This window comes from Mustela lutreola, chromosome 2, assembly GCF_030435805.1.
Source record: "Mustela lutreola isolate mMusLut2 chromosome 2, mMusLut2.pri, whole genome shotgun sequence".
Classification (NCBI taxonomy): domain Eukaryota; kingdom Metazoa; phylum Chordata; class Mammalia; order Carnivora; family Mustelidae; genus Mustela; species Mustela lutreola.
Window position 1 is genome coordinate 202,788,380 of NC_081291.1, and position 26,744 is coordinate 202,815,123.

Genomic DNA, 26,744 nt, shown 5'->3' on the forward strand with positions numbered 1-26,744 from the left:
AGCTTTTCCTTTATGTACTAAGTGGCTCAAGATTCTTCTATTACTGGGAAGATTCTAAGGCCTTCTTCAGTAATGCCATCATATAGGAAGGATGGCCATCATGGACTGGCATGATCATAAATGGTTTCAGAGACTGACAGTACTCTGGTTCTCAACTCTTTTGCATCATGTATGGACCATGCAGACAATGTTCTTACTTTTCATATTCTTGCCATTTCCTGTGTTTGTTCTTTTTTCTACATATGGAGGTCTGATTAATAATGTACATTAATAATGTACTGCTTTGATTTTTCTCACTGCCCTTTCTAGAAATCACTAAATATTATCACATGGTTTCACTTACTTGTGGAGCATTAGGAATAACATGGAGAACATTGGGAGATGGGGAGGAGAAGTGAGTTGGGGGAAATTGGAGGGGGAGACAAAGCACAAGACACTGTGGACTCTGAGAAACAAACTGAAGGTTTTGGAGGGGAGTAGTGGGGGGGTGTGTTGGGTGAGCCTGGTGGTGGGTATTAAGGAGGGCATGTATTGCATGGAGCACTGGGTATGGTGCATAAACAATAAATCTTGGAAAACTGAAAAAAATTAAGTTCAAAAAACACTAAATAAATACATAGCCCATCAAAGCCTGCCCACTCACTGTGGCATACACACATTCTATATTCTTACGGCCATGCTTGAGTTTACGTTATGCTGTCTACTCTTTCCTGTCCATCCATCAAGGTCCAATATAAATTTGACCTTTTTGGTAAGGGTTTATTTTTTAGTAGAAATATTTTTACATTCCTTTGAAATTCTATAGTAAATATTGCTATACTGCCAAATACTAACTAGTATTTGGCAGCTTCTCACCTCATAACATAAGTATTAAGACACAAGTGACATTTATCCATCTTGATTGCACAGCTGAGAGTCTGTGTTTGTTCTTTTTGTGTAACATAGTGGATGGACCTTTGAATCTTCTACATCACCTGATGTAAATGGATTACTTAATTATTAGGTTTGCTTTTACTCAAATAAAATTACATACCTATTAACTCTTCCCAAACTTCTATGAAGTTTGACTGTGTCCAGGCTAAATTAAATGGAACCATCTAAGCAAGTTGGTTGTTTTTCCCTTTCTTTGGAGTTTTCAAAGATTCTGCTAGCTTTTCTGGGTGCTAATATTATAGAATAAGCTGTTCCATAAAACCTGGTACTAGCTCACCTAAGATTAAAGAAAGAAGAACTCCTTAGGTCATAGAACATTCCTATGCAGTTCTGGATATTGGGCAGATCAGTGGACAGTTAGGATACTTATCACATCATAGAAAAACTAGTGAGCTCTGTAAAACTGCTTCAATTTAGATCGTTTTACTAGAGATCTTCATCCTCACAACTGAGTTCTGTGACACAGCCACACATAGTATGAACTTTGGATTTGGAGTTCAAGACATGTGATCTCCTGTCTAGGGGAGCATTATTTTACCCCCTCATTTATTGGTGGGGTTGCTTTCCTACATATTATATCTATAAGACTTTGAGTACTATTGACATTTTTAATAATAGTAAACATTCTAATACATGGATATGGGATATATTTCCATTTATTAATATCTCTTTTAACTTCTTTCCCACAATTTTTGCAAAAATAGTTTGTAGTTTCTGTTCTGCAAATCTTAATTTCTTTCATTGAGTTAATTTCTAAGTATTTTATTACTTTTGATGCCATCAAAATGGAATTGTTTTCTGAATTTTCCTTTTTAGATTGTTCATTGTTAGTGTACATAAATGCAACTGATTCTAGAGTGTTGACTTTGTATCTTCTCATTACACTGAATTCATTTTTTTAGTTCTGAAAGTTTTTTGTGGAACTTTTAGAATTTCCTACATATAAGATCACATCATCTGTGAACAGAGATAAGTTTACTTCTTTCTAATTTAAATGCTTTTTAAAATTTTTTCTTGCCTAATTGCTTTGGTTAGAAATTCCAGTTCTATGTTAAATAGAAGTGGTAAAAGCTGGCATCCTTTCCTTGATTCCTGATTCTGGAGGAAACAAATTTTAATCTTTCACCATTAAGTATGATTAACTGGAAATTTTTAATATATGGCTTTTATTATGCTGAAGTATTTACTTTTTATTCCTAGGGTTTTTTTTAGTGTTTTTATCATGATAGGGTATTAAATTTTGTCAAATGCTTTTTTTCATCAATTGGGATGATTGATATATATTTTTTTCCCTTTATCCTATAATTGTGTTGTATTACATTGTTTAATTTTTGTATGTGAAACATCCTTTTTAGGAATAAATTCTTCTTGGTCATGGTTTACAAACCTTTTAATATGCCACTGAATTTGGATTCTAGTATGTTATTGAGGATTCCTGTATCACTGTTCATAAAGGATACTGATTTGTGGTTTCTCTCTTTCTTTCTATCTTTCTTTCTCTTTTTGTAGTGTTTTATCTCAATCCAGTATCATGTTAATGCTGGCTTCATAGAATGAGTTAGGAAGTGTTCCTTCCTCTTCATTTTTCTTTAAGGAATTTTTGAGAAAAAATTGTATTAGTTTGTCTTTTTTTTGTTGTTGTTTAAGATTTATGTATGTGAGAAAGAGGAATGGGGGAGGCACAGAGGAGAGAGAAAATCCTGGAGCAGGCTTTGTGCTGAGCTATGACCCTAATGCAGGGCTCAATCCCAGAACCCTAAGAGCATGACTTGAGCCAAATCAAGAGTTGGACACCACCAGCTGAGGCACCCAGGCACCCTGGTATTAGTTTTTCTTCAAATGTTTGATGAGAATTCATCAGAAGTTATTAAGTCCAAGGTTTTTCTTTGTCAGGAGATTTTTGAATACTGATTCAATCTTTGTATTGGTTATAGGTCTATTCAGATTTTCTGTTACTTTATAATTTAGTCCTTGTGTAGCTAGGTTTTGTGTAACTAGAAATTTGTTCTTTTCATCTAGGTTATCCAGTTGATCAGCAAACAATTGTTCATGGTAGTCTCATAATCCTTTTTATTTATGTAGCATTTGTAGTAATGTCTCCGGTTAATTTCTGGTTTTAGTAATTTTAGGGTTTTGTTTTGTTTTGTTTTGTTTGTTTTTTTGGTCTTAGCTTATGTAGCTGAAGTTTTTTTTAACTTGATCTTTTTTTGAAGAATCAACTTTCCGTTATTTTTCTATTTTCTGTTTCATTTTTATCAGTCTTAATTGTTCTCATTTTCTTAACTCTGCTGGCTTGGAGTTTAGTCATTTCTTTTTCTAATTCTTTGAGTTGTAAAGTTAAGATACTGATTTGAGATGTTGCTTGTTTCTTTTCTTTTTTTTTTTTTTTTTTAAAGATTTTATTTACTTGACAGAGAGACAGAAATCACAAGTAGGCAGGGAGGCAGGCAGAGGGGGGGGGGCAGCTCCCTGAGGAGCAGAGAGCCCGATGTGGGGCTTGATCCCAGGACCCTGGGATCATGACCTGAGCCGAAGGCAGAGGCTTTAACCCACTGAGCCACCCAGGCACCCCAAGATGTTGCTTGTTTTTTAATGTAAGCATTTAGAGATATGAATTCCTCCTGAGTCCCGCTTTTGCTGTGGCCCATTAGTTTTTTATACATGATGTTTTCATTTTTATTCATCTCTAAGTGTTTTCTAACTACCCTTGTGATTTCTTCTCTAACTCATTGGTTTATTTAAGTATGCAATGTTTAATTTTCATTATTTTGTGATTTTTTAAAATTTCTCTTCTATTAATGATTTCTAACATCCTACTGCTATGGTTAGAAAAGTTATTTTATATATAACTTTTAAAGTTTGTTGAGATTTAATTTGTGGCCTAATATATGGTCTATCTTGGAAAATATCTTATGTGAAGTTAAGAATAATCTAGTTGTTTGGACAGTATTCTAAATTTAGTTAGTTTATTTTGTTGCTAAGTCCTCTGTTTCCTTTCTTATCTTCTAATTTATCTGTCCATTATTATGAGTGGAGTATGGAAGACTCCAAATATTATTGTTGAGTTAATTCTCTGTTCATTTCTGTCAGTTTTTCCTTCACATGTATTTTGATGGTCTATCAGTAACATGTGTGTGTTTATAATTGTTATATCTTCTTCCTGTATTGAAACTTCTATTAATGTAATTTCCATTTTGTCTGCTCAGATGCTTTTTGATTTAAAGTGTCTGTTTTCTCTGATATTAGTATAATCAGCCTTGGTCTCTTCTGGTTACTATTTACATGGACAATCTTTTTCCATCCTTTTACATTCAATCTATTTGTCTTTGGATCTAAGATGCGTATAGTTGGGTAATATGATTCTAGTCATTCTGCCAATCTCTGTCTTTTGTTTGGAGAGTTTAATCCATTTACATTTAAAGTAATTACCAATAAGGGGAGGACTTCTGTCATTCTGCTACTTGTTTTCTTTATGCTTTACAGATTCATTTTTGTCCCTTATTTGCCACATTACTGTCTTCTTTTGTATTTAGTCTTTTTTTTTTTTTTGTGGTAAAATGTTTAAATTCCTGTCTCATTTGTTTTTGTGCCTATCTTATAGCTATTTTCTTTTTGGTTACCATGGGAACTTCATTTAACATCCTAAAGTTATAATACTTTAATCTGAATTTATACTAGCTTAGCTTCAGTAATAATACAAAAACTCTGCTCTTTTATAACTTCATCCTCATCCTTTTTGGTTGTTGGTATCAAAAAATTACATCTTTATGCATTACATGCCTAAGAACACGAACCAATAATTCTTTTAAATGTGTTAATATCTTAAATTCTGTAGAAAGCAAAATTTGGAGTTACAAACTAAAGTTAGAATATTTTTTTAATGTAATCTCTAAAGTCATGTAGGAAACCACAAGTACAGTTGCAAATCATTGTTCCAGTAGTACCAGCTTTTGTAGTTGCCAGTGTAATTTCCTTTATTGAGATCTCTATTTCTTCATATGACTCTGAGGCATTGTCTAGTGTCCTTTTATTTTACACTGCAAGACTCCTTTTGAGCTTTCTTGCAGAGTAACAAAGTACTCATTTTTTGTTTGTCCAGAATGTCTAAATTTATTCCTCATTTTTGACAAATAGTTTTGTCAAACAGAGTGCAGTTATTCCCTTTAGCACTTTGCATAAACCATTCCTCTGCCTTTTGTTATTGCCTAATGTTATTGAGGATGCCATATACATAATGAGTTACTTCTTTCTTGCTACTTTCAAGATTCTCTCTTGTTCTTCAGCTTTTGAAAATTTGATTATAATATATCTTGGTGTTGGACTTTTTGAGTTCTGCTACTGTGAAATTCATTGAACTTCTTGGATGTTTACATTTCTGGCTGAAGTTTTCAGGCATTATTTCTTCAATTATTCTCTTTGTTTCTTTCTCACATTCTTCTTGTGAGACTCCCACAGTATGATTATGACTCATTTAATCATGTCCCACTGGTCCTTTAGGCTCTGATCATTTTCCTTCAGTCTTCTTCTTCTTCTTTTTTTTTTCCTTTCTGTTTAGATTCAAGAGTTTTCATTGTTCTATCTTTAGGTTTGTTGGTTCTTTCTTCTGCTCACTCAGATTTACCTGTGAAACTTCCTAATAAATTTTTCATTTTAATTATTGTACTTTTAAGCTCTATAATTTCTTTTTGGATTCTTTTTAGATTCCTTCTCTTTATTTTGGTCATACATTTTTTTTAAATTGTTGTTTTGTTTGTTTGTTTTCTTTGTCCACATCTTCTTTTAGTTCTTTGATCATCTTAAGATGGTTGTTCCAAGTCTTTTTTCTAAATATCTACCATGAGATATTTTTCAGGAAAGGTTTCTGTTGATTAAAACATTTTTTCCTTCAATGGGCCATAATTTACTGTTTCTTTGCATGCCTTGTGATATTTGTGTTAACAACTGGACATTTGAATTTAATAATATGATGATAACTCTGGAAATCAGTTTTCCCCCTTCCCCTGCATTAACTCTTCTTATTCTTGTTTATTTTTCTTTTTAAATTATTGTTGTTGTAGGCAATGTCTTTGCCAAGGATTAGACTCATGTTAACTTAAGGTCTTCTTAGGGTACTAGTTCTTTAAATCCTTAGGAAGTCACTTTTGCAGAGGAGGTAGGGCATGCAATAGTGAGGAGAGGTACAACAACAATGGCTGCTCACCTTCTTGTCTGCATCTCTGTGATCAAAAGCTGCAATCAAAATCAGAGCAAGAGGGTGCCTGCGTGGCTCAGCGGGTTAAGCAAATGCCTTCAGCTCAGGTCATGATCCTGGAGTTCTGAGATCCAGTCCTGAATCAGGTTCCCTGCTTAGCAGGAAGTCTGATTCTCCCTCTGACCCTCTCCCCTTTCATGCTCTCTCTCTCACTCTCTCTCTCTCTCTCAAATAAATAAATAAAATCTTAAAAAAAAAATCAGAGCAAGACCCCTGGTATTTGGGAGAGAGTGTCCTTTTTTTATCTCCCTGACTCCTACATTCTGAGTGCAGGCTGCTGCAAGAATGTTTGTGCATCTGCCTTCTACTTGTCTGGGGTGGGAAGCTGCTACTAGCTAACAGCTGAAATTGACCAAAATTTACCACAATTTGCCATCTATATCCTCCCCTAGAAGTTGCAAGCCTTTAATAGACTCTGAGTTTCCAGAATATTTACATCAGGCAGGCAGATTCTGCCAATACAATTGTTGTTTAGGTGGAAAGAAAAGATTCTTGGTGCTTCCTCCTCCACTTCCTTCCTAGAATCCTCCCTTTCCATTTATAATTCTTCATGTTCATTGACACTTTAATTTATAGACATCATTCTTTCAACTTTAAAATACAAGATTCAGATGACTATTTTAAAAGCTTTCATGAGGGAGTCCAGTGGAATTGTTCAGACGAACATCTTCAGTTTATATGAAATGTTCGTAAATAAGTGAATTACACATGTGAATATTTGGTCATATAATTATCTGCTTCATAATTTAAATTCTCCAAAAAAAATCAAAATTCTCTAAGTCAAATAATTTGATACCTTTAAAACTAGCTGTATAGAAATATATTTTCATAAAATACTCAAAATATTTACACATAATTTTTTGTCACAAATTGTTTTGGTATATGATATCTGTAAAATATGAATGGCAAGCATTCACAATAATTTGCCTGAAACATTTAAGTTTGATGGAAAATGAAATACATATGTATTAAATAAGATAAAGAAATGATCATACATAATCCAAAATATCTGGATAAAGTAGAATGTTTCTGTGTTCTGAGAGTCATTGAAAAATATTAAGCAACTGATGAGAACTGGTGGAGATGTCTGAATTAACTGCAGAAAAGCATACTTTTTTTTAGGTGAAATTTTAAGTGCCATTATGAGTTTAAAAAAATAGTATATAACTTCCTTTAAATTAGAGAAAGAAAACTTTTAAAAAGTAACTAGGGGGAAAAACTGCCCAAGTTGCACTTTGTTCTGAATCTTATATTTTAAGGGAATCTCTAAGCTGTCTGTATGGTTTGGTGTGTTGAGATAATAGAGAACATAAATAATAGAGCAAAACCAGCTCACTCCTCATTATTTGGAAAAATGGCTAAGGATATATGGCCTTGGGTGGGATATATGAAATAATCTGTTTGATTTGTTTTAAAAATAAGTAAGACAGAAAAAATTGGCTAAAATTTATAATAAACAGAACCATCTGGGAAATGTCTCTCTTGTGCAGTGAGAGGGCTCAGAATCAGAACTCAGTGATCAGATAGTCTGAGCTGACTTTGCTCTGAATCTCTCATCATTTCATTTCTGCTTTTATTATAACGTGCTCCTGTGAACTAAAGAAAAAAAAATCAGAGCTGTATTTATCTTACGGTGCTAGGAATTTATGAAGATTATCAACATACATTTATATTGTGCTTTCTGATGATAATCCAGAAACACATAAGTAGACTATTCTAAAAGATTGTGTTCTCTGATAGCTTAAATTAAATCTTAAAAGTTATATGCAGTATTACCATTTTTGTTAGCTTATCATTTTTAGTTTTATATGTAATTAATGTCTTTGGGAAAAGAATACATCTTTCTACATTTAGGTTTATGAGGATTTTTTTTTTTTAAATTCCTTTCTGTACTCTGGTTTTCTAGGCTATGATACAGCTGTGAGAAGATGAAAAGATTTAACTCTAAGACAGAATCTTGTTTAAATCTAAGCTTTGCTACTTAGTGGTTGGTTGATCTTTCCGAGCTGCCTTTTATTTATAAAATGTAGAATGCAACCAAACTGTACTAGTCTAAGTATGAAATGAAATACCATCAAATGGGATTTGAGTTATGGATTTTTTTTCCCCACTAGCAAAAAGTTTTTCTTGAAGAAATAAAATGTTCTTTAAGTGTTCAGCAATACAAGAGTGAGGTCAATAAGTGATAAAGGATACCAGCTATAGATTTAACAGTGTCCACTTTGGGTCAGTTTCTTTTAAAGTGATGTTTTACTTAGCATATTTTTAAAAATATCAATTTAAAAACTCCTTGTTGAATTCTTACTTTGCATTCAAAATGTGTAGGCTCTGTGAGGGATGGAGACTCTCTTTCACTCTCTCTCTCTGTCTCTCTCCATATATATGTGTGTGTGTGTGTGTTTCCTACTCACCTGATTCTTACAATAAAAAGTTTCCAAATGATAAAACAATAAAAGCTTCCAAATACAAAAGTAGGGAGTATAATCAGTAACAGAAAAAAAAATATGTATGTTATTAGGAGGTTATATTTAAGGTTTATAAAAAGCTTAAAGTTTCTATAGGCACGGTGTGGGGGGTCGTGGCATTTAATTACAAAAGCTTAACTTAAGCTCACAACCCCTGCCAAAAAACCTAAATAAAACGGAAAGCTACAAAAAGCTTGTAGCTTTAAAAGTTTTGTGAGCACAGACATTTTGAGAAATTAGTCTATTTAGAAGTGAAAAATAATACTCTGTTTACATTTAATCATCAAGAGAGTTCGTATTTTACAAAAACTTATTGTTTTAGACTATAGAAGGAGATGTTTGATAATTACAGATCTATCATATTTTATGTACTAAGTGGATCCTGAGAACAAATATCATTTGAACTTTTCTTGGATGAATAATTTTATATGCTAAGAAATAGATTTGAAGTGAAAGAAGTATGAATTGTTTGCAGAAAAAAATTATTTGATGAAACTGTTCTGTTTTTAAATCAAGGTTTTTATCTAGAGTATATACATCAAAAGGATGCCACTTGATTTCAAAAGACAGTATGCACTTCTTGTGTAAAATCTCATGTCAGTTCAAACTCACTTATTAAACTGTTTATTTTTATTCAGTTTATACTCATGATGAAAAAGAACACAAAAGCAGTACAATAAGGAAAAATAATTTTGAATTTCAGAAGTGATGAGCCGTGGTCTTAAAATATGCCATCAACATACTCTTGAGTAAAAGCCCCACACAAACCACATAATTATTTGATTAATTTTTCTTCCTGCTTTTCATCAACACATATCAATATAGATCATCTATTACCCAGAATCAATTCTTAAGTGTTGTATATCTTAAAATATATATCCGTGCAAGTTATATATTATGATTCATAGAAGTTTTTAGTCATTCTTGAAAAGATGAGAGTATATCCTTTTTCAACTAATGGAATCTCGAAACACAATATGATATGTACAAAAATGCATATTCTACTTTTCAAAAGGAAATAAAAATCTAGCTGAACTGAGCTGATTGTTTACTTAAACTTCTTAAAATGTAAAGACACTGCACTGGCATAGTCCCTCAAGTCATTCATATGTATGTGGGGAATAACTGAAGTGAAATACAAAAAAACAGTCTACATTATGGATAAAATACACTTTTCTTTAAACCTGTTGCAAACTCCTGCAGAAGACAGTCTGATAATTCTCCAGGAGATCGCTTCTCGGCCTTTTGGCTAAGATCAAGTGTGATAATTCTCCAGGAGAAGAAGGAGGAGGAGGGGGAGAAGGAGAAGAAAAAGAAAGAAGAAGAAAGAAGGAGGGGGAGGAGAAGAAAGGACTCCTGGGTGGCTCAGTCAGATAAGCATCTGCCTTCAGCTCAGGTCCTGATCCCAGAGTCCTGGGATGATTCTTGCCCAGGGTTCCTTGCTCAGCAGGGGGCCTGCTTCTTCCTCTCCCTGCCCCCCCCCACCTTTGTGCTCCTGCTTGAGCTCTCTCACTGACAAATAAATAAAATCTTAAAAGAAGAAGAGAAAGAAGAAGAAGAAGAAAAAAAAGAAAAGGGAAGGGGAGGAGGAGGAAGAAGAAGAAGAAAAAGAAATAAAAGGGTTTTTTTGGCTTATTTTCATTACTAGGGAAGAAAAGCTGAATCTTGGGTGAGAACCTTCGGGGATTTTATTATATTTACAGATTTATCTGAGGAGATCAGCAGTAAGTGTAATCTTGAATGACGAGTCCCATCCTAGCTAAGCTTTGTGATTTCTTGTCTCAAGGTTGCTGACAGCCTGAATAAGTGGCCTTTCAGGTGGCCTTTCTACCTCCGGGAGTCCTTACCTGCTTACACTGACGGCTAGAAAACCCCATGGAGAGGCCTGAGGTTTAAGAGAGCCAAAGAGCATGGCTCAATTTCATCTCACTTTAGAACTTGGCTCAGCCTAATGAGTTTGCAAATATGTAATTTATTTTGCTCGAAGAGTCATAAATAGTCTGTAGCCTCTGCTTCTCTTGACAGCTAAAGGGATGGTATTTACAATATGTAACTGAACAAACTAAAACTTACTTTATTAACTCCCTTTAATGAACTCTGATTCCCCTCTTAAAGGGAAAATGAAACTTTGGATTTTTCTCTCTAGCAATACGATCTCCATACTTGCAAAAATAATGTAAAAACGTTTCTGTTTTCCTTCATTTGCCAGTTTCAATGTCATTAGTTGTATGCATTTCAATATTTGCTAGACTTTTGCATTTACAGCCAGATGACAAAATAGTTGTTTTTGGAACTTGATTATATTTAAATCAGGTAGAAACATTAAATTAATGAAGCAAGGAGGAGGGGGAGGAGAAGAAAAAAAAAAAAAACAGATTCTTTGCAGAACCTATACCTGTTGCCATGTCACAGAAAAATTCGTGGTGGTTTATAATTTTCAGAAGAATTGCATTATGATTTCCAAATCATGCTAACTGAATATAACCGTAAAATAATTTATGCCATTTGTCCTTAAAGAACTTGTAGTAGTTTGTAATCTAGATCTACTCTCACCTAATTTTTGAGTTTGAATTTCTAACAAATTATAGGGAAAGAACCGATCCCACACCTCAGTTTGTGATTCTTTTGTTCTATTGTATGCGCACATTTGGGGAAAGAAAGCCTTCCATTAACTAACTTCATAATTTGAGGTATGAGTCTTTTATGAAGTATGCGGCCTTTCATAGTTCAAGTGGTAGTTTGCTTTCAGGCTCTACCTTGGGTGTTCAAAAACCCTGTGTTTGGTAATATGCCAAGAAATTGTGGATGATTTAACGTATGTATCCTCTCATTTAAGAAAGGCAAGTCAAATTACAGATCCGAGCTTTGCCTCCTCTGAATCTTTTCCTTTCCCTCTCTTTAAATGGGTCCCAATTTATGGAGCGCTTTCTATTTCACACAATAATCTTTATGTTCACACAATGTTAATAAGCCTCATAATAAGGGTTATTGGAGCAAAACCCTTACAGTCAGAACTCAAAAGCAGACTGACTTCTTCTTGTGTATAAACTTTGTAAAACTTGCTTCAATAGGTTTACTTTCATGCCTTTCCCCTGTAATTTTGCCTCCACAAGGCCCCCTCATCCACATTACCGTTGGCTGTTGTAGCCCAGTGCTGTAATAACAATTCAGCCAGTAAGTCACCTCTTTGCCTCTCTCCTCTGCAAACGCTCTGGCTCTGCTGTGAAACTCAAGTCAGCAGAGGGGAGAGTCTTGATACGGAGAACAGAAGAATATGAGGAAACTTGGAGAAACATGATTTTCTGATTTGCTTATAATGTAATTAAAGAAATGAGTTTCTCCCTGGCAGAGACAGAGGGACAACTCAACACTCCTCACAAGTCCTGTGAAATGACAGAGGAGGAAGAATGCCGACCAACCATTTAAGCCAGGAAAAGCTTTTACTAGAAACATTCAGATAATCCAAGTAAAATGTGGAAGGTTTTTCTAGGGGGAGGTGGGGGTTGTTTTAATTATTTAATCTAATAATCTCCATATTCCTTTTTCGATATACTCTGATAGTTTGCTAGCTCTATTATCCATAACCTAAAAAGATGAACCGTCTGATCTCCACACTTTTGATTTCCAGATGATTTTATTTACAAATAAAGTCACGTGATTTGAATTCTACTGATTTTCTTGCTGAGTTGTATCAAGGCAAACAAATGAACAGAAACATTACCAATTGTTCTAACCTACACGGCTGAGTTACAGTGTATCAATGATCTTAAAATGATGGTAGCAGTTGCATCTTTATGTCATAGAAATATGGGGAGGCACATAGAACATAGCAAAGTTATCTGCAGCAGGAAAGTCATCTATAGCAATCTCTCCTGTATCTGTGCAAATGTTGATATTTATAAGTAAGTATCCAAATACAGAGTATTTTGCCGTTAAAAAGAGTCAAAGATGAACAACTTTTGGGCTGTTATTTTGCATTACTTCAGTCTCCATATAATATCCTCATTTGCATAGATCATTGATGTGTGGTGATGATTATTTTACGGAGCACAAATTATTTTATCTATACCTACTTTCAATTTGTTTTTCTACTTGTGTTTCTGTGACACTTAATAAAAGTCTCTTCGTTGATGAGCTGGGAGACTCACTCAGTCCTGAGACAGTAGGATCTCAGTCAGTGGTAGAATTAGTCTCAGAACCAAATGACTTCCTTCATGACTTTAAAGCATGCATCACAACAGTGTCTTCTTGCAAAGTTTTTGTAGTCAGAGTAATACTTGGATGAGTCTACTATGTCCCCATGCTATATCAAGTCATTCTCCATTAGGGTAAAGGCAGGGGCAAACAAACACGGACTGCTTCATGACATCACATTCAACATTCACTGGTGCGTGACGATATTGACTGTCCAAAGGGTTAAACAGAACAGTAAGCCTAGTTCACATTGGCTTTAAATTTGTTTTATTTATTTATGGCAAAATTGATAAGATAGGATGACTTTGAAACTTTTGCATTCCTTGTTATACTGACCTTAAACAAAAACTTTCTTTCAAAGACAGTAGGATTTCAACTTCTCAGCATTTTAGCTTTCGAAGTTTTCATTTGATTCCCTCCTCTTTTCCCTTAATCTGTATGATCTAATGCACTAACCTCTCAATTGTAGCTATTTATTTTTCTTGGATTGATATTACATATATAGATTGATTCCAGGTCAACAACTAACTGGATGTGGGTTTCCTGAAAAAGCTTACAGGTTGTTAGCTTGGCAGCAACACTTGAACTAAGCCTTCATATTCCCAGTTATTTTAGTAATTTCAAATCAGTTGGATATCCTTGCTCATCAGACTTTCCCACATGGCCTCCCTTAACTTTGACATCAGGTATTATAATCCGAAGCTTTGTCAAAGCAATGCACTCCCAAAAGCAAGGTAAGTTTTCTTACAAGGTAGAGAAACGGAGAAATACAGATGTCAATTTTGCCAACTGGAAACATATCCTTTCTGCTGGCTTTAGAACATCTGTACTGTATTAAATAAAGTCTGTTTGATATCTGGGATCTTTTTTGCCATTAATAATGATCTGATATATATGACAAAATATATCAGAGACATGTAAAATATATATATATATAATTTTTATGTATTTTAACCTCTGCATTTTAAACAAAGAAAATATCTTTACCATTAATTCATTTTTTCTTTTCTGTAGTGGAGTAATTAACTCAATGAAATTAAGCAATTATAACAAAAAGCTAAAGAGATGTCATAATAATGAATATTAGGGAGAGTGTGAAACAAAAGGAAGTATCAAAACAAATTCATTAAGTATATTCATACCATGTGGAATGAAAAAATGTTATCTAAAGAATCTATATTATAATGCAATTAGTTTTCAGAAATATGTTAATAAATCATAATTTTATTAATGTATACCATCGTCAGTCATGGGTCATATAAAACCATGTCTCTGCAAATATGATCTGGTTACCTATGATTTAAACTTTTATTTTATGACTGATTATATTGTGTATTAGGAATTGATCATTTTATTTGGAGTGATTATATAAGCCACACATAATTTCTTTCTGACTATTTATTAAGGCTTTACCACTTCCACTAGTAAATTTGTGTGCTATTCAGCAAAAGCAGTAAGGTTGGAGGAATCTATGGAATTTTGTTGGCTTCCTCAGAGGAATTTGTAAAGATAGGGTATTTTAAAGCTACCATTACACCCAAAATTCTTTGGTAAATTGAAGAAGTTGGCATGACCTAGGAGATATTTCTAATCACCTTCACATCCCTGTACTTTTTCAGATGCCCTCTTCTTAGTGTCATATTGAATCCAGGTCTGATGGGAAGTATAGAATTAAAAAGAAATTCAGAGAAAAAATAGAGGAGGTGACAACCTTCAAACCAGCATTAAAAATAATTTGATTTGATTTAAGATTATCACATAAATTATCTATTTTGGTTATGGAGTCAGCTTTATGACACTTTTCTACCATGAGTGGAAGACCCCATACCCAAGACCAGAGTTCTGTGTGTTTAATTCCGTATCTCCATGAAGTTCCATAGAAATAGTGGATTTAAAGTAGATAAAATATTTGGGATGCATATAATAAAGATATTTTGTTCAGATTATTCTTATTTATTGAATATAGTGTGAATGCATCATGAAAGAAGCTATTACGTTTCTTCTTTGGTAATAACTGCATGTAGTCTGCAGGCTAAAATCAAGGTGAAGAAGAACAGTGTTCACAAATCATCCTCTTAAATGTATTTTCTATTTTTCAGGTGTTTTCTGGAAAGATTTACATTGAAATTATTCACTCAACTTTGTAATAGGTTGGTTTCTTTACTTATTAAAATATATTAACCATAGATATATATAATGTGCTTTTTTTCATCTTCTAGCAATGGTTGTTTTGAGCAACCTGGAACCAAATACGACTTATGAAATCAGGGTTGCTGCAGTAAATGGAAAAGGGCAAGGAGACTACAGCAAAATAGAAATTTTCCAGACGTTACCAGTCCGTAAGTAATCATCTCTGTTTTTCTCTCTGTTGCCATTCTCTTCGCTGCAAACTTAAGACATCTTAAAATTCAGGGATGTGTTTCAACACTTTGGGGAAGTGAATTACATCTTTGTTGAAGTGGTTTCTGAAATTGGTGGCGTCTAAGTTTTATAAAAATAACTTTGCTCTGAATGAGGCAAAAAAAAGTGCACACATAATAAATACAGTAAGACTGCCCTTAGGAAGTTGTCCTCATCAGGAAGGTGTCCTATTTATTAATAGTCTGATTAATTGGATTATAGGGCTCAGACCATAGTCTGTGAGAAAGTAAAAATAGTGACTATGTAACATGTCCAATATTTCATTCTTTTGATGAGACATGACTATTGCCTTTATCCCATAAATTCTGTAGGCCCAAAGTGTGAGAAAAAGGCACCACTGAATTAATCCATTTTCATGGTGAATGCAGAAGATTAACTATTGTAGCCTTGTCCCTGCTACTGTCCTCCTTTGGGGGTATTGTAAGGCTGTGGAATTACATAAAGTGAAGATAAATTTGAAAAGACTTCCATTTCCTTTATGTTGAATAAATTATTTGACAATGTGAGGAATTTGACTGTGACCTAACAAGCGCTATTATAAAATCTGGGCATCACCGTGCTTGATATGTACACCAAATACAGCAAATTGGCGAGAATTAATGACCTTACCCTAATTTGTGACCTGCTCTCGGTTCTCACAGAATCTGTCAGATGTCCCCTTTTCTCCATTTCTGATGCTTTTATCTTTTTCAGTCCCTCCTTGTTTTCTCTCCAGGACGACTATTGGTTCATATTAACTCACAGCTACACTTTCAGACTAGAACGACTTTACACAAATTTAAGCAGATCTGTATCTTCTCTACTTCTAATCCTCAACACCAGCCTTCACCTTCTGTCCACACCCCTTTTGTCCACACACACATTTGCCTGCCTGCCCTCCTCATACCTCCTTCCTCAGTGGCTTCGGTGCTCTCGGCATCAGTAGGTGGAAGTGAGGTTTGGTCAGACTGTTTTTCTTTCCCTTTTCTGTCTGGGTTCCTCTCTCCATGTCACTGCACATCAGCCCCCAAAGAGGACAAGACCAGTAAGACTTTGGCTAACCTCTCCAACTTTGTCTCCTCTTCAATTAGGCACTGTCCCCTTCATTTGTTTGTAGAACACCATCCTAGGTGCTTCAAACAGAAAACCCATCTCTTTCCTCTTTCTTTTTTTTATCTTTTCTTTTTAACTCATAATACTTCTAATCTCTTAGTGTACTGCTATTGACTTGCAGACCTCAGTCTTAGACATTGAAACTTTAAGGGCCAGGTCTAAGTTTTTTTATTCTGTTTTTGTTTTGTTTTGTTTTGTTTTACTTTTCATTAGAAATATGCATTTTAGCATATTTTTTTTAAAAAGATTTATAGTTTTATTTATTTGACAGAGAAAAAGAGAGAGAAAGAATGGTGTGTGAGTGGGGGAATGGGCAGAAGGAGAGGGAAAGGGGAAGAAGACTCTGTGCTGAGCACAGAGTCCCATGTGGGACTCAATCCCATGACCCTGAGATCATGACCTGAGCCAAAATCAGGAGTCAGACGCTTCATAGACTGGACCACCCAGGCACCCCTGTAGCTCTTTCTCAAGACTTTTTTGAGGTTTAAAATAGATGATATATGTAAAGTACTTACTTTGTCATAGCTACCCATTATTACTCTCTTGATTATTATTTATATTATTACTTTGGCATAAACATTCCATTGTTTAACTACTAATAGAAACTATTATTTTAATCAATTCCTTTTTGATGAAATTTACATTTGTTCTGAACTTTCTTTCCGAAGGTAGTAGCAATTGTAATGGAATCACAAATTTAGTGTATCATAAAGGTTTAATATAGACCTAAACATTTTAAATTTATATGTTAAAACATTTGTAACTGAAAATACAGTTCCTGCTGTATAACTATTATCTCAAAATGTTATTATCAAAATAATATGATTATAATATTATTAAATAAATTCATACTGTATAACACAGACATTCTAAAATGTAATTTAAAAATGATATTAAATTACCTGAGTATAAGATCCATTTTATAATATTTAGATTTTCCCACTGTCTCTTAAGTCTTTTTAAGAAATTATTGTGCTGGTTTTTATAAACATTTAATTCATTTATTGAAAATATGTTATATTGAATATGGATCATTTCATATCATAATATCTGCACACTAATTTAATTAATTTTAATTAATTTTTAATTTTAATTTGTTTCTGTATGGCTGTAATTTACAAGGCTATTTTATTATATACTTGCAGTCACCATAGCCCATTGGCCTATTTCTTTAACTATATGCCTTTTTCAAATAAACTACTCATTTCATATGGCTATAAACACCATATTAAAAAAGATAGCCTGCTGAAGGAAAAAAAAAAAAAACTCAGATTCTCCAAGTTTGGAGTCATAAAATCCTCTTCATTCTATTCTGCTTAGTTTGTCTTGACATTCTTCTGAGTCGGCCCATACGTACTACAAGTTTCTGGAACCTTGCATACTAAAGCATGTCTCCTGAAAATTCCTTACTATTACCATATTCCTATCTATAGGGAATTGAAGGAAAAAAGCATAGAGGATGCTAGTGCATGCTGAAAAACATCACATAAGTGACACACAGCAAGAAGTTCCCTTTCCATGTTGTCAAGCAGTGATGGCACCCTTCATGTAGAAAACTACATTTCACTAGATCCCTGTTCTTATTAAACATATAAGCATCTTTGTTATAAAACCACCTCCATGGGATGAATCACATCAAAGGCAAATATGTCCCTGATGTTAGAGGAAAAAATTACATATTGGAGCACGTGTCTATTGATTAGATATCACAAAATTTCTGTATTCAAATCTGCATCTACTTTAAAAATACTCATTAAGGGGCGCCTGGATGGCTCAGTCAGTTGAGAGTCCAACTCTTGATTTTGGCTCAGGTCATGATCTCAGGGTCCTGATATTGCGCCCACATCAGGCTCTGTGCTCCACATGGACTCTGCTGAGATTCTGTCTTTCCATCTCCCTTGCCCTGCCCCCTTCCTCAAAACAAATAAAAAAATCTTTTGAAAAAACACCCAGTAAAGCTGATAGGTAATTGCTAAGCCATTAACTTATTATCTTTCCTGGTCAGTATATATTCCACGTAGTCTGATAACAATGTTTATATTAAAACATATGTACAAAATGTTTACAGAAATTAACATGAATAAACAGGGTTGCACACTATTAATAACCCAAGAAATAAACGTTTCACTTGTATAATGCAATGCTATTCTCAGAACATTTGCACATCAGTATAAATGATATTTTGGTTCTCAGGTGTCACAATTTTGTCATGACACTTCAATATTTATGTAGATTTATGAATATTGCTGTTTCTTAGATGGGGAGAAGGGATCAGCAGTTTCATCACAACAAAAGGCAGATGGAAAAATGGTAAATTCAGGATCACATCATTTTTTTTTTTTTAACTACATGACAATGTTCTCTTTATTAGAATGAAGTTTTTCCAGGTATCTGAGGTGTGGATAAAAACCAAGAATGTTCAGTGGGTTAAGCCGCTGCCTTCGACTCAGGTCATGATCTCGGAGTCCTGGGATCGAGTCCCGGATCGGGCTCTCTGCTCAGCGGAGAGCCTGCTTCCCTCTCTCTCTCTCTGCCTGCCTCTCCATCTACTTGTGGTTTCTCTCTGTCAAGTGAATAAATAAAAATCTTTAAAAAAAAAAAAAACACCAAGAATGTTGTATTGCTTATTTAGGTGAACCAAGTCCTCCAGCCATACATGGGCAGCCAAGCAGTGGAAAGAGCTTTAAACTAAGTATCACCAAACAGGATGATGGAGGGGCCCCTATTTTGGAATACATTGTCAAGTATAGAAGTGTAAGTACCTTTTTATTATCATTTTGTATAATTTTTTCAGATTGTATTAAATTTGCATTGAATCCATAGACATATTAGGCATGAATGTATATTAACAATGATAAACAGTACTCATAGAAATTAAATTGCTAATTGTCCATTGCTGAAATTCATCATGATAAATTGTGAAATACTTGCCTTTTGTGTATGTGCATAAAATCTAAGCATTGATCATCAAAAAATGCCATGTATTCATCTTGTGATTTCTAAACTTAGCATTTCAGAAATGAAAACATTTTCCTTATTTTTCTCACAAATTTAACAGGATGTTTTTGCCTTCCATTCTGCTTGATATTAGTAACTTCAAGCTAAGCCCCTCTTCTTAATTTTAGTTATTGTATTGTAAGTAATTATGGTATCAAAATTATTTCATTTTTTATTCTTGTGAATTATTAGATTATTAATGCCTTAAGTTAATAAGTGTTTTTATATGAATTAATATTGACATTTAGTCACTTGATTAAAACACAAATTGCTCCAAACAACATTTAACAAAGAATGGCCACATTGAACTTGTGGAAGAAGGATTAGTTCTTTTCAAGTTTAATTAGCACTAGCTAATATGGGATTTGGGATAGCTAAGAGCTGCCTTGGGACCTATGGATGTAGAGGTGAAAGACATCCTCTGGTTGCAGAGTGATGAAGAAAGTGACATAGTGGACTTTACCTTTGGCTGAAAATTATACCTAATGCCACTTAAAGTGGGTTCTCTTAACATTGTCCTAAGGGCTATGGAGTATTTGTGTCTCTTATGGAATATGTTAAAAGTGAAACACAATTCTAAATTAAACTGTGTGAAATTTATTTATTAACATTTATGATTATCCCTATAATAGTATCAATTTTACATTTATGTTTATGGGACACTTAGTAATACTTCCCAAGTTTATTATATTTTAGCAAATAGTGTTTTAAGTAATCGTTCCCTAATAGTCTATAAATGAAGCTGTTTTCCCACAATTTCATAATTTTCTAAATTATAATATTTTTTTAAAATTTAAACATCTAAGTTTTAAAGTTTTGTTACAAGAGGAGCCTTTTTTTTAGGAGTTTGATTTTTGAACAGCATACTTAAATAATTAATTTTAGACATCAGTCTTTAAATTTAAAATTAATAGTCCCTTTCCTGGAACCCTCTTTGTTGCAGGCTTCATTCTGAGAATGGTGAGCAGCCGGGGGGGTCTAGGAAGGTTTCATTCCTGTTCCCCAAAGTGGCCCTGAATGGCTCACTAGTCCTACTATGAACATGATGGTTTCATGCTACTCAAGTCAGGTTTCACGACTGCTCTTGTTTGACCATCTGGAAACTCTTTGGAAGGAAAGAGTCTCTAAAGCTCACAGGCCTGAACAGAATCATGAACTGGACTGGAAGAACAGATTTCATTGCAGATTGTGGCCTACAATTAGATAATTTATGGCACAAAATACAGGTAGATGATAAGAATTTATAAGCAACTCCAGTAAAATCCCATAGTGAATACGGAGATCCAATGAGGAGTTATAAAAATACATCTAATATATTTTCTATTAATATAATTTGTACCTAAAACTAAAAGCAATGTTTGACTTATCCTTTCTGAAGAGTTGGATATTGGAAATAATACCAGTGCTATGTTGAGTTCAACCAGAATCATTTATTTCAAGTGATGATAGCAAGTATTTATTATGCCTATTATGACTTTTCTTCATATACTAGTGGCTTTTATTAATACAGCATTATTTTTGAAGAATTTATGACTCCTTCAGCTATAAAATCAGGTACCCAAAATATTTTTCTTTATGTTCTTTCATCCTTAGCACATTGGCTTTTATCTTCATATAGATTATCTTTAATTTTAAGATGGTGGATTCACATCCACATTTAGAATGTGAAGAAACCAGAAAAAACAAAAAGGTAATAGGCTGTTTAAGCTGAATTTGTCTTTCTTTTCCAGCAATACAGTACACATTTTCTAAAAACTCCACTAAGCAAAATTAAAATTGTGTCCCATTAGACAGAAATATTTCTCAAGACTATAACTAAATGAAAAGTGGTTATAGTTGGGTGTTGGGTCAACTTAACAATAGGGTCTGAGTTCTGTCACAAATTGTTAAAATAATTATCTTTTTTATTAAACCGCCATCTAAGTCCTCTTGGGCTACCATAATAAAATGCCATAGTTTCTTGGCTTAAACAACAGAAACTTGTTGTCTCACAGTCTGGAGGTTGGAATTCCAAGATCAAAGTGCCAGCCAGTTTGGTTTCTTCTGTGGCCTCCCTATATGGCTTGCAGATGACTGCCTTCTTGTGGTCATGACTTTCTTTCTTCCTTCCTTTCTTTCTTTTTTTAAAAAATAAATTTAATTTTTTAATTCAACTAACATATACTGTACTATTGCTTCAGTGATTCATCACAGGTAGAGGTGAGTGATTCTTTAGTCTTATATAATGTCCAGTGCTCATTATGTAACATGTCCTCCTTAATGTCCATCACCCAGTTACCCCATTTCCCCACCCCCTCCAGCAACTTCTAGTTTATTGCCTATGATTGAGTCATGGCCTATTGTCTGTACACATATATCCCTGACCTCTCTTTGTCTTCTTATAAAAACATCAATCTTATTAGATTAGAGTTCTACCCAAATGACCTCCTTAAAACAGTATCTCCAAGTAAAATCACCTTGGAGTTTAGGGATTTAACATGAATTTGGGGTGGGAACATGATTCAGTCCATAACAATCAGACATGAGTCCTGTGTATCTGAAAGGACCCACTGTTGGCATTTTGAATAGCATAATAGTGAGCCATCCAGAAATCGACCCTCTATTACAGAATGTTTAACATCCCTGTCCTCACTCATTACACAGCCAGTTATACCCCCAGTCATTACTGAAGCCAAAAATGTTCCCTAGATTAGCACTGCATCTGTTCAGAGCCAATTAGATTCACAAAATGGGAAGAAAAAACAAATAGCATTTTAGATATTCAAAGGGAAATTATATATTTTATAATAATGTATTTATTTTATAATTTTATTGTTATCTATTTTTATTATTTTAATTAATAGTATAAACCATCATTTAAAATGCTGACCAAATTCTTTAACATGAATTAGAATTGATTTCTTATGAGTTTTGTGTGAAACATATATAGATACAAATAAGTTATAGTGTTAAGTATAATAAGATTAGAAAACTTGGAGTAATTCAAGTTTCCATAAAGATGATGAAAATAGTTTAATATTTAGACAGAGTTGATATGGCTTAGTCTTAGATTAAAATTTGAACAAACTTTTATTTCCAGTAAATTTGTATCTTGCATTCTTTTTCCCTTCTCTTCCCCGTCAAACCAATAGTAGGGGAGCCCTATTTTTGTCTATTCACTCAACATCTGTGTTTCCCCTACCAGTAAAAGAAAAGTTTTGGTCCCTTCTCAATTCCATCTTACTTCTGTAACTTTCTAACTTGAAAAGGTGCTGGCAGATTTGTTTTTAAATATCTCAATGAAAATAATTGGTTGGATCATTAAAGCATAGCTACAATTGACTGCCAATTACTGTGCTACTGCTCTCAAACTTGATAACATTTTAGCATGGAACACTCTTTTAGTAGCAGAATTTTAGGCTCCTATGGCAAGATTTATTAAAGCAATTCCTCTCCATCCTTTGTATTTCAAGGAAGGCATTTCTCCGTCTTGGACATTATAAATATAAATATAAATATAAACCATTAATCAAACATAAAGGAAAGGGGCGTTGGAGACAAAGTTACAGAATGAATAAGTCAGTGGTATAAAAGGCACAGAATAAAGAATATAGGCAATGATATTGTAATAGAGATGTGATGTATCTGGACAGACGATGCTACACTCATGGTGAGCCAAGCAAGATGCATAAACTTGTCCAATCACTATGTTGTACACCTGAAGCTAATGTAACATTGTATGTCAACTATACTAAAAAAAATACATTGATACTTTTCAACACCTTTTAATGGCTAAACTGAACCTTACTGAATGTGGGTGATGTGGTGGGCGTAGGAAACAGATATCAGAATATAAGACTTAAAATCTAAACAGTTTTGCAGCAGTAAGTGTTGAATAGAAATCTCCCTGTGGAAATTATACCGATACTTCAACTCTCCCATCTCAACGTCATTTGGCTAGCTCTGTGCATCCAAAGGCCAACCATTCTGATCCAATTTATCTTTGCCATATCATTTATGGTATGCCTTCTACTTCAATACATTAAAATAATCTCTATATGTCTATTCTTTTTTCTTTCCCTTCCTTCTCTGCCCCCTTCATCCTGCAAACATCATGCTCTACAGGTCTAATAGGAAATTCCATGATTCAATGTAAGTTCTATGAATGTGGTGAAACAAGAGCAGATCTTGGGAAGGAATAATTTTCTCCACAGTATCTTTCTCAACAGACTAGTCCTTCACATTTAAAAATTTGCATGTTAAGGTTTGTCGGCTAGATATTTATGGCAGTCTTTGCTTTGATGGTTGCACTTGTATTGAAATAGTAACTATCTCAAAAAGGTTTTTAATCATCTGTTCTCTTTGTGTGATTCCAAGCCATTTCATCTGTTGGTTCCTCAAACTGCATGAATTCCACAGTAAAGTACAATTGAGTAACTCAAAGCATTATTTAGAGATATGCAGTGCATTTTTTAATTGTATAATCTCTATGGTAAAGACATAGGAGAATTCAGAAAGTAACTAACATCATAACGATTTTAAACTTGATTGCTTCTGGGACACCTGGGTGGCTGCTCAGTCAGTTAAGTGTCTGTCTTCAGCTCAGGTCATGATCCCAGGGTCCTGAAATCGAACCCTGAATTGGGTTCCCTGCTTGTAGGGAGGCCTGCTTCTCCCTCTCCCACTGCTAGTGTTCCTTCTCTCGCTGTGTCTCTCTCTGTCAAGTAAATAAAATCTTTAAAAAAATCAATAAACTTGATTGCTTCTTTGACCGTTGCTTTCAACTTTCCAGGTGTGTGGGACTATATGTTTTACAACCTGGGAATAACAATATTGAGATAAAATATTCCTTATGAAAGTGTTGATTGCTAGCAGACATTGAATCTAAGTATTAAACGTGCATTTCACCAGGATGAGGAAAGACAAATTATATCCTAATATAGAGAATATGTAATACAGATCAGGAACACGTGTAGGGCACATGACTTTGTTCAGTTACACATTAAGAAGACAGAATTTATAAGAACAGAGCTAGAGTAGTGAAAGAATTAGATGTCTCTATGGATTCTTTGTGAAAATTAATGTCTCTATCAATAAACCAGTAGGATTAAACCATGTATTTGGAGAATAAAGACAAGCTTATTAATTTCATAATATATATGGAAAAATGAAAGAAATTATTTTATGTACAGAATATTTTCCATCTACTTTGTGTTGTAGAGTCAGTGTAACTCGATATAATTTAATAAATAGCTTTTTACATGCTTCCATGAGTTTTTCACTGTTTTCTCCCTAATTTGATGATAGCTGTGGGATCATAACTATCACTTAGTGTTGGCACATTAAATAAGTCTCCAGAGCTAAGAAGGACTAAAGAAAATTAGTTGCTTAAAATCAATTGTGAAGAAAGTACTTTAGGGACTAGCAACAGTGCTCTAGCATACATTTCTGAGTCTTAATTGACCTTCTTAAGCTATCGGGAGTCTGGAAGGCTGTATCTCAATGGCCACAGGAAGAGAAAAGATAATTTTTTAAAGGGTCTTAAAAGAATACATACATGAAATTGAGTTCTTCTTGTTGAGATAGCTAATTTTCTAATTAATTATTAATAATAATAACTTATTTTCTGATTTACTTATGTTTAGGTGGGTACACTGGAATTTATTTAAAACCATCAATATAAGTTTTGAAGCATTTTCAAATAATAATTATGGATGTTAAAGAGTTTTAAGCTTTCTCTTAATTTTTCTTTGGCCTAGTGAAGAGGATGAGTTTTATTCATTCTGGTATGGAGATCTTCAAAAAGACTATTTGTTGTCTGAATGAATAAATACAAGAATCAATCAATAAATGAGTCTGTGTTGAGCAATTACACATAATTTTATAATTAATTTAATAAATCTAAATAATCATGAATGCAAGAGAAAAAAAAAAAAAAACACTTGTACTGAGTAAATTTTTATGGGTTGAGAGAACGCAGAAGGTGATGGAAAGGAAAAATTAGATTCCAGTTGTCCCTAAAGAGATATGTGGATGATGGAGACTAGGAATAGATTAAGTAGGATCTATTTTACAAAGTTTTACCAAACCTCAGTATATAGAACAAAAGCAATTTGAATTAGTTATGATAATAGAAAAAAAAATTGGAATTTGAGTCAACTGTATAAATGGCATCACACAATAAATGTTTTTTTGTGCCTGAAAAAAAAAAAAAAAGGGAAAGAAATTAGAATTTGAAGCTTCAGTGAAATCCTCCATATTTTGCATCTTTTGAAATCAAAACTGAGTGTGTGTGTATGTGTGTGTGTGTGTGATTGCTGAGTCATCTCTCTTATGTTCAGAGTAATAAACGGAGCTGTAGAGAATTCTGGGGCGTTTTGTGAGGTCATACAAATAGAGAAGAGTTGAACCACGCTACCAGGAAATCCAGGAACCAGAAACTGCCTTATGTGGAAATAGAAAATCTTAAAGCATAACATAATAGAGTCACAGAAACCTTAAAAATCAAGTTAGTACAAGCTAACCTCCTCTAATGTCCACTGTTGATTCTATTTTCATTTAAGATGATATTAACCACATATTCTCTAAGACTTCCAGAAGGATTACTGAATTAATTCTTATTATAAATAAAAACAGGGAGTCCTCTACAAATAAGAAAACCAACACCTACTTCATCTCTTCTCAGCTTTCCTCCCTATACAGATGATAGCAAATATTTCCCGATATGCTGATATTATCATTTTAAAATAACTGATAAGGAGAGGTCTTAACTGTCATTTGGCCCTGCTATCTATTTTCTGAGAAAAAAGATTGCTTAAGAGAAGCTATATCAAAGCAAAATGACCATTTTTCTTTTAGTAGCTGCCCTTCAACATTTAATTGGCTTATTAATAATAGCCCTATTCAGCAAATCATCTCATTAAGTTACCGAGGGGAACATTTTGCAACTAGATTATCTTAAATAGTTCCCTAGGCATTTAAATTCTGTAAATTAGGCACTCTACAGATGCATAATTGAGATTTTGATACTTAGGGGAGTATTTGGTAACACCCACTTTAATTTTTTTTCCCTATTCCCTAAGAAAAGCAATTAAGGGATTAAAAAGCCTCCTTGTCTAATGGTTGAATGGAAAATGAAATTGACTTAAATGGGGGGGAAATATTAGAACTCCCTTTGGTTCCTTATGCCATCAGTCCAACTATCTAAAATGATGGAGGGGCTTTTAATGTATCACATTAAGAGCTTCAACAATTAAGAGTTACATGATGGGTAATTGGGAAGAGACTATCTACATGTCTTGTGCTTGTCTGGAAGTTTCACTTCAAATGCTGATTTCCCAGACATAGTATTTTTGGAGGATTATGTGAAGGACATGAAGTCTCCCCATCACTGTGAAGAATAAATTTTATCC

General features: G+C 33.8%; 1 protein-coding gene across 2 annotated transcripts in view; it reads left to right on the plus strand.

Moving 5' to 3' along the window:
* Positions 1 to 26,744, plus strand: part of NCAM2 (neural cell adhesion molecule 2) — a 514,403-nt gene that overhangs the window by 433,566 nt on the left and 54,093 nt on the right. For both annotated transcript variants that reach the window (XM_059164507.1, XM_059164509.1), the window contains exons 13-14: positions 15,063 to 15,182; positions 18,989 to 19,110. In XM_059164507.1, coding sequence (XP_059020490.1) covers positions 15,063 to 15,182; positions 18,989 to 19,110 — 242 coding nt within the window. The remainder of the gene's footprint in view (positions 1 to 15,062; positions 15,183 to 18,988; positions 19,111 to 26,744) is intronic.